This window comes from Nycticebus coucang, chromosome 7 (genome assembly GCF_027406575.1).
Source record: "Nycticebus coucang isolate mNycCou1 chromosome 7, mNycCou1.pri, whole genome shotgun sequence".
NCBI lineage: Eukaryota > Metazoa > Chordata > Mammalia > Primates > Lorisidae > Nycticebus > Nycticebus coucang.
The window spans coordinates 357,434-366,022 of record NC_069786.1 but is presented as its reverse complement, the minus strand read 5'-3'; the positions used below and the strand labels follow the sequence as shown (position 1 = coordinate 366,022).

General features: G+C 48.9%; 1 protein-coding gene across 1 annotated transcript; it reads left to right on the top strand.

Annotated features, from left to right (window-relative positions):
• The first annotated feature begins 1,314 nt into the window (after positions 1-1,314).
• On the top strand, positions 1,315-3,902 carry LOC128590426 (theta defensin subunit D-like). The gene is made up of 3 exons (XM_053597743.1): positions 1,315-1,396; positions 2,937-3,119; positions 3,716-3,902. Exons 1-3 carry the CDS (start codon positions 1,315-1,317, stop codon positions 3,814-3,816), a joined length of 366 nt encoding a protein of 121 aa, XP_053453718.1. The 3' UTR covers positions 3,817-3,902.
• Positions 3,903-8,589: the final 4,687 nt, after the last annotated feature.

The following is an 8,589-nucleotide window of genomic DNA, read 5'->3' as shown; positions in this document are numbered from 1 at the left end:
TTCCCCACAGTGGCAGCTGACGCCACTGATGTGGCACTGTCACCACCTCGTACAAGGCTTGACAAACTTCCTCCCTCTCTGAGATTGAGGGAGACTCTTTGGTTCTCACTCCATTGCTCCATGCCCTCAGGATCCAACTCCTCCTCCCTCCCTGAAGGGCAGGTCCAGAGAGTCAGCCCTGGTTCCTCTCCACCAGGGTAGCCCATGCTGTGCCTGCCCGTGGCCAGCCAGCCTCAGCAGACTGTGTAGTCGCCTCCCCATTGGTATCTATTTCCTTGAGAGTGGTGATATGTATTTCCCTTCTTCCATGTAGTCCCATCTACTCCACTATGAGGAGGAGGAGGATGGTGGAGACAGATCCCTTTTTGATCTACAGGCCTCCTCAGACTCCCCTGGAGACATCCGAGGAGAGGTCACATGAGAAAAACCCTGCACATCCCCCACCCCATGGTCATCCCACTCCGACTTGGTACCGAGGGGCTCCTAAGCTGGCCCAGGATTGGTCTGAGGAGAGTATTTGAGTACTACCAGGTGATACAGGCTAATGCCAATCTTTCTGTCACCCTGGCAGCCTCCCCAAGATTGCATAAGAGACCTTATGTCTCATGGAACAATCTCATGAGTTCTTGGACCCAATGTCCAGAGACAATCGTTCAGCCTTGAACTATGTGTTGTTCAAGCAAGGACGTGTTTGCTTCCTGCAGAGGACCACACACTGCACACACACCATTGACTCAGGGAGAGTTCAGCACATACTGCCCATGAACAACAATGGGGATGTGTGATCTCTCCCAGGTGATCTCCAGCACCCCACCTGCCACATGGCTTTGATTTGCTTCTGGGGTTACACCTGGTCCTGGAGAGGCTGGTTGAGAACTGAATTCCAAGTCCTCCCATGTGCAGACACTGGCAGCTTTATCCTTGTCACCTGCACAGAGTGTGCACTGTGATGTGCAGACCTGGATTTGGGGGCGGCTTTTACTATCACTTGGCCCAGGGAATTCAGCCATGGTCACCAGCCTGGGCACCGTGGGGTCCACTGCCTCAGGAGTAATGGAGAAACCATAGTTTCTTGCTGTCTAGGCTTGACCAAGACTGAGCAGAGAGATCGGGGTACCCTGTGTGTGGCCCTGTACTGACCTAGCTTTGACTAATTCAGGCTGGGTAGCTGAGCAGCAGAGTGAGACACTTGCTCCAAAACAAAACCAAAACCTGCCAAACAAAATGGGACCCAATAGAAAGTCATCCACAACCCCACAAAATTGAGAAATATCATCCCAAATGACCCTTAAATAAGGAAGGACTCTCCTGCCCATGTGTGGTCGCAGTGGCTTAAAGAAACTTGGGACAGACTGCTGCCTGCCTTCTCCACTCACGCTGACCAGCCTAAGGACCTGTAAGTAACACACAACTAAACTTCCACTCAGATTTTGTCATTTTGTCATTGAAGCCATGCCTAGAGTCTAAACGACACTGTGCTGTCATCCCAGAGGGACCAGTGTGTGAGCCCCCAGGTGGTGCCCATCTGTCTCAGCCTCGGTGGTGGCAGCAGCTATGTTAAAGGAGAAAATCAAAGTGTTTGTTTCAGAAACACGTGTCCCGCTTGATGAGTCTGATAGAGACCATAGAATCTGCTTACAACATTCTGTTATTTGTATGTATATTAGCTATATCGTACCTAATAAACATACATGTGATAGAAAAGTCTATTCATGTCCTTGGCTCATTTTTTCCAGATTATTTAGTTTTGTTACTGAGTTGTTTGTGTTCTCATATATTCAGTTATTAACTCCACATCTCATACACTGTTTGCAGATATTTCCTCTTCCTTTCTCATCTGCCTTCCCCCCAGCTTGTGGCCACTTTGCTGTGTGTGTGCTGTGTAGGCTCGGGGTCACTCTCGCCTGTTTCCCTTTTATCACCTGTTCCTTTGGTGTCATATTCAGGAAGTAATTGCCAAGATCGATGCCACAGCTTCATAATTAGAAGTTCTTTTAGAAGTTTTATGGTTTTGGGTCTTATGTTCGGATATTCAGTCCATTTTGAGTTGACATTTGTGTATGGAGTGAGATAAAAGTCCAGGTGTGAAATACATCAAATCATAAGGTAGAACATATTAGACAAACAGAATTTTAATTGCCACTCGTATCTGAATAGAGCTGGAAACAAGAAACATATTTTTAGCCCTAGGTTACCTCTCTGTCTATGTATCTCACTGGGCTCATTTCACCCAAAGCCTGATGAGATCACTGCACTCTCTACACTAGCACCAGCAAGAGCCTCCCCTACCTGTAACTCTCATGAAGGAAAGGCCCTTCATGAGAGTGGTGATGGCCAACACTGCAGGGATTAACTCCCTACTCTGTTGGAATTCCGGGCTGATTCCTACTGGATCCTTGAGTGCAGCCTGTGGACTGAAGCCAAATATTACAGAATAAATCCTTTTAACAAAGAGATTTGTTCTGTGAAGTTTGGATTTGGTCAAGGGACCACACTGGGAGAACTGGAGCTCAAGTTCCCTACCCCGTCCACACTCACTGAGAGTAGCAGGGTCAATATGAAGAATAAGAGGTATTTATTTCTTGAAGTTAGCTAATGGAAGCACTGCTTATTTTAATTTCTTGGATATTAAAATATAAAGATTCTATCAGAGGGAAACAGAAAAATAGGGTGGGGTCCTTATTGCTACTCTCAGCTCCATCCTAGTTCAGACAGTAGAATGCAGATCACACCAGGATGATGGTTGGTCAAGCAGAGGATCCTCTGAGGGATCCTGAGGGCACGGGCTTCCCTCACTCTCCCCTGGGAAGTGCTCTCACCTCTTCTTGAGAGGGTGAGTGGAGGCTTGTTTGTATCTGAGCCTCCTCCTACAGACCCATGAACACAGGCTGCTTCCTCACTGCCACAGAGTCAGGCTCCTGCCCTTTGTCCTCCAGGTGACCCCAGCATGAGGACCCTTGGCCTCCTCACTGCCCTTCTCCTGGTGGCCCTCCAGGCCCAGGCTTGGCCTCTGCAGGAGGAAGCTGAGGAAGCTCTAGACCAGGAGCAGCCTGGGCCACAGGACGAGGGTTTGGACATTTCTGTCACAGTGCATGAAAACTTCGTCCTTCAAGATCCAGGTGAGAGCCACCTACACAGCAGAGCTTCAAAGTCTAGAGGAGGAGGACTGAAGGCTCTGGAATCGGGTCTGCAGGGCTCTATGTCACCGAGGGGACTTTACTAAACACCAATGGGCCTTGATTTCCTCATCTATAATCTGACAGCGAGACCCAAGTAAAATGAAGAGACTTCTTCCTTCAACACTTTTGATTCCAAGATGGTCTGTGAATATTGCTAAGGTTTAAGACATGGAGAGACATACTGACTTGTTCTTTTTGTATTGAAAAGAGAAGTATAAAGAGAATATTTGACTGTGTATAGAGGGGTTCATAGAAATTGCAGAGTGGCCGAGGGGTGTGGGGAGATGCATGTGTGACGGGGGCAGGGACACGGAAGAGTGAGACACATCTAATGACAATGTCATGTGACCCTGAGTGAGACCAGCCCTGTGTGTGTGGGTATTTGTTCCCATTGACAGGCTGCTCATGCGCCCAGCTGTAATGCAGCCCATGTCACACTGCTTATGCAGCCCAGCATGTGTCTTCTCCTGAATTCACTGTCTGATCACTGCTGACCCCAGGACTGAGCTTCTGACACTCTCTCTCTGCTCCCTCAGTCCCAGCAAGGAGAATGGCATGCCAGTGCCGACCGTTCTGCTTTCCTGGGGAGAGACGCCGTGGCCGCTGTCTCCGACTCTTCACATTATGCTGCTGCTGAGACTGCGTGGTAGAGATGGCAGACACAGCCTGCTGGGAGAGCTGAAGGGCACAGCTCTCACTCCTACACCTGGTCCTCAATTTGCTTCCCCCACCCCAAGTACAGAATTTGTTGCGGGATATCTGTGTTTGTCTCTCCTTATGTTTGGTATGTATCTCAGTCAAAACCCTTTGGAATGCAAGTAGCAGAATCTTGAATCAAACTTTTTGCACAATATACATTTTCAAATTCTAAGATTTTTGAGGAGAAACTATGCGTTCAGGTATAGTTTGACAGGGGAGCTCCAATGATGCTGCTGATCTCTGCATGCACTTTTCTGTCTTTTCACTGTGACCCATTTAGCGTGGATTCACTGCCAAAGACAGTTCCATTTACCAGAAGAGCAATCGTCTCTGAGTGAGTAACGTGTGCACAGTCATAGCATCACTAACTCTGAGAACTACCAAACACTATTTCCTCAAGTGTTGGAGCTTTATAGAACAGGCCTTGGTCACACATTTGACCTGTAAGGCGGGGGTTGCATCATCTCCATTGAGAAAACATTAATATGAACTGTTGGGTAATTAACAAGCACATGGTGAATGGAGGAGAAAGCACAGGAGCTGCACCCACAGTGTGCTCACGGCCAATGTAATCCAGCTGTGTAACAAAGTCAGGCTCTCACGTCCATGAAGTGGGTTTGCACAGACACCCACACACAATGCACTCATGTAAGTCCTCAGCTCTTCTTTGCCACATGCACTCTTTTTGCATGAAATCTGCAGAGAACAGATCTGATTCTTCCTGTGAAATGCTGCTTCCCCGGGTAGCAGGGAAAAGAGCCCAGAGGGCAGCATCTCACCAGGAGCCTGAGTCCCTGCTGGTGCAGTGGGTGCTTATGTTCTGATCCCCAGAATGTCACGCTCATCTGTAAATGAAGCAGGAAAGTGGCTGTGGAGAAGAGATGGCAGCTGGAGCCTCTCAGGTCCTCAGAGTATGTGCTGGGACAGCCACAGCTCCCCTGCTGCTCTGTGTGCAGCTGCCCAGCCCTATGAGCACACCACATTTGGGGTCTGTGTCCTGTAAGCTTGCCTTCCTCCCGCCTTTTAGGGGACCTGCTCACTGCCTACACCTGGTGTCCTGTGAGGCCAGTGTGACACCTAGGTGGGCTGTGATGTGACTCTGCCTCCTTTCCCTCATTTCTCTCTGTGCCCCAGACACTCCATGTTCTTTGATTCATTCAAGTTATCCCTGACCACAGAGCCCTGGACAGGAGGCCAGTGTGAGCCTCGACATTTACTCGGACCTAGTAGTTCTTGTTTGTCCTTGCACAAGACACTTCAGGGAAATGATGTGTCTCTTTAACTCATGGCTGTTCTTATTTATGTGGGAGCTGGTAGAATTCTCCAACAGAGTCCAAGCATGATAAAGAAATGACACTTTATAGTGAAAGGGATAGTGTTTCTTATGAGATAACTCACCATTCTCACCAAAACCCGCATAATGGGTCCAGAGACTGCTGTGAAACCAACATCTGTAAAGTATCTCCAAACCCAGGAGAAGGGAGCAGGTGTTCGCCACACTCACTCTGTGCAGACTCTGGGCAGTCTCAGCCCCAGACACAGGGTCTGCCTGTCTGATGACGTAGTTCAGGAGTCCGGCCGCCCCACTGACACCCTGCACAGCTGGGACAACACAACGCACACCTGAGTTTGTGTCTGACAGAGAAATGGTCCCAGTGGCTCCACCTTGCTGGTGAGGTGAAGGTCACACACTGAGCTGTGGGGTTTGATATCCAGGCTGCCTTCTTTGGTGGCCTGAACCTGCCACTGATTTGTAGTTCAGAGGTCTTTTTCTATTGTGCTGTGTCCTAAGCCAGGCTGACCCCATGTCAGGCTTTCTGCACTTCACACAGTGGGGCACCAGGCTCCCTTCCCCCAGTTCCTAGGACCGCAGCTTACATTTCAGTTTGTCCCTGAGCTCTTTCCTGATTTCTCCATGGTAAATTGCAGTAGATATCCCTTTGACAAGTTCATCTTCCTTTTTATTTCTAACTGCAGAATTTGAGCCCATGTCACATTCTATACATTTGACTGTTCACTTTCTCCAACATTTGTCTCCCTATGCTAGGAGGGCAGCTATAGTTTTACTAATCCTTATACCCAGGTGAGTACACGGTAGGTTGATTAAATTAATTGTTTCCAACATGTTACAATATTAAAAGTCACATTAGTATGATTAAGATGTATAGCAGAGAACTCAATCCTACAGGGTCAAAGCAGTTTATATATCTAATTTGCATGACTAATACCTTTAAAAACTAATCAAAATAATCTAAATGAACTATAGAAGAATGTCAAGGGTAGAGAGTGGCTTCATGAAGCATTGGAATTTGAAGAAGAAGGAAGAGGCGACCATGGCTAGAGGGCAGGAAAATATATCATGGTCAACCTTAAAATGAAACATACAAGGTGTTAAAATGTTGCTAAATTAAAAAGGGGCAGAGCAGCATTTTACATAGAGAAAATGACATTAAGACAAATATATGTAGGGTCAGGGTCTAATTCCCTTGCATTTTGAGGAAATAATGTTTGAAGAGAGACTCATGGAATCAAATCCCAGGCTGTCATGCCCAGGGGCATCTACTAATTAATTCAGGGAAGGGCAGATGCAGGAAGGGACGGGGGTGTCTCCTCTGAGTTGATGTCACCCCCCAGCCCCCACACTGGCTGCTGCTGCTGTATCTCTGATGAGCAATGCGAGACGTGCACGCTGTGGACAGAGATGCAGGGGAAATGTGGGAGAGTGTCCCGACACCAGGCCGCTTGCCCAGACTCACATAAGCCCCAAACCTGATTATTGAAGTGCAGGTACTCTGCATGTTGACCGAAGCCCTGGACATTATCTGTCTTAAGTAACAGCTCACACGGAAGGATAATGAGTTAAAGAATGAGGCAGATGTAGAGACTTCTCTTTCAAACATCACTTTCCAAGGAGGAAGCACCTGTCTGTGTGGAAATACAGGAGCTGCCGTTCCATAAGCACAAATTGGCACACACAGATGGGCTAATCACAACAGCCACCCCCCGGGGCCCTCCAGGGCTGTACCCCCCACTCTCCTGCTTCCGGTGCAAGAGACCTCACTCAACCTCTACCTACTCAGGAGTCCTGGGCCCTATTGTAACAGTCCTCAATAAACGGTTCTTAGTCATTTCTACAAAACCTTTGGAGCACTTTTTCCTCTAAAATAAAGAACATTGTCTTGTTGTTGTTGTTATATTTCTTATTTTGTGTTTCTTTGTTTCACTTTCTGCTTACCACCTGACCAGAATATAATAATTCTGCATTTTTATCTTTGTCAGCAACACCCTTAGGGTCATGGGAGAAGGGCCTCCACTCTTGTGGCCTGGCACCTCCTCTCCCAGTATCTCAATACTGTGAACTCCTAGAGCACAGGAACCCTCCCTACCCTTTGTTTTAATCCTCCAGGATAGGGGGCCCTATATCCACTTCCGGGTGACTGGGCTCCAGAGAGCAACGATTCCCCAGCTAGAGTCAGGGGGGTGTCAGGGTCAGGGCACACAGCCTTGGGGATGGGACGTGGGCAGGAAGCACCAAACTGCCCACCCACAACCTCAATGGGGGTGACTTTGCCAGAGTCCCCTGTGTCTCCTAAGGCAGGGTTTCTTAACCTTCTGCCATGAGCCTTTAATACAGTTCCTCATGATGTCGGGTACTCATATGTGAGCCTATCTGCATGTGGGCAGAACCACCTGGAGACGGATAGAGGAGCAGTGTCTTGGTTCCTAAGACAATCGGAAATATATGTTTTCTGATGGTCTTAGGCGACCCCTGTGAAAGGGTCTTTTGACCCTCAGGTTGAGAACCACTGTGACCTAAGGGTACCTGTTTCCCAGGTCACACCTCCTCTTTCGCTGTCCCTCCGTCCCCAGACCATCTAGGGTATGATTGCCAGAGAAGGAGTGAAACCCAAGCATGTGGTACAGGAATGCCCTAAATCTCCTGGAGGTGAAAACCTAACTGGTGTATGTAGAACCCAGCTGTAAGGATGGCACAGTGAGCCCTGTGCCCTGAGTTTGCAGCCAGATCGTCACTGCCACCCATTCTTACTCCCAGGGCCTGTGACTAACCATGGCCCATCCTGGCTGCCCTTCTTCATGTGGACTTCACTGTTACCCTGTCTGGAGGGCAGCCATCCCCAGGGTACCATGGCCCTGTAGAGATGAGCACCCTGGGACTTGTGCCTCTGTAGCTGGTCTCCTAGACTCTGGTCAGCCTGGTGCTAAGACTCTTCCCCCAGGCCACCAATGCCTCTCTAGTAAATGGCACCTGCAGGACAGGTCCAACCCCACAAAATGGGCCTTTCCATATGACAGGAGGCTGTGATCTTCTGGTTCCTCAAATCCTCCCATCTGCAGCATGGAGAAATTGGCCATTGGGCCCCCTCGCCTGAACCACTAGTGACTTGAGAGGGCCCAGAGTGAAGGAAGGGGGGTCCAGGGAGGGCAGCACCTTCCACTTGAGCTGTAGCTCTGCTAGATAGGAGGGCCAAGGGCCCAGTCTACAAGGGGGGTCAGTGGTTTCTGAGTGTCAGGGGAGGGTCCTATTGTCATAACCCTACCATGAATCATCATGGTACAGATTTCTGGTGTCAGTCAGTGGCTGGTGATGTGTACCTGAAACAGTGACCACAGGAACTTGGAATCCAAGCACAGCCCCTGTGGGTCCCTGTCACCCTCCAAGTGGCTCAGGCAGAGCATTTTCATGGGCCAC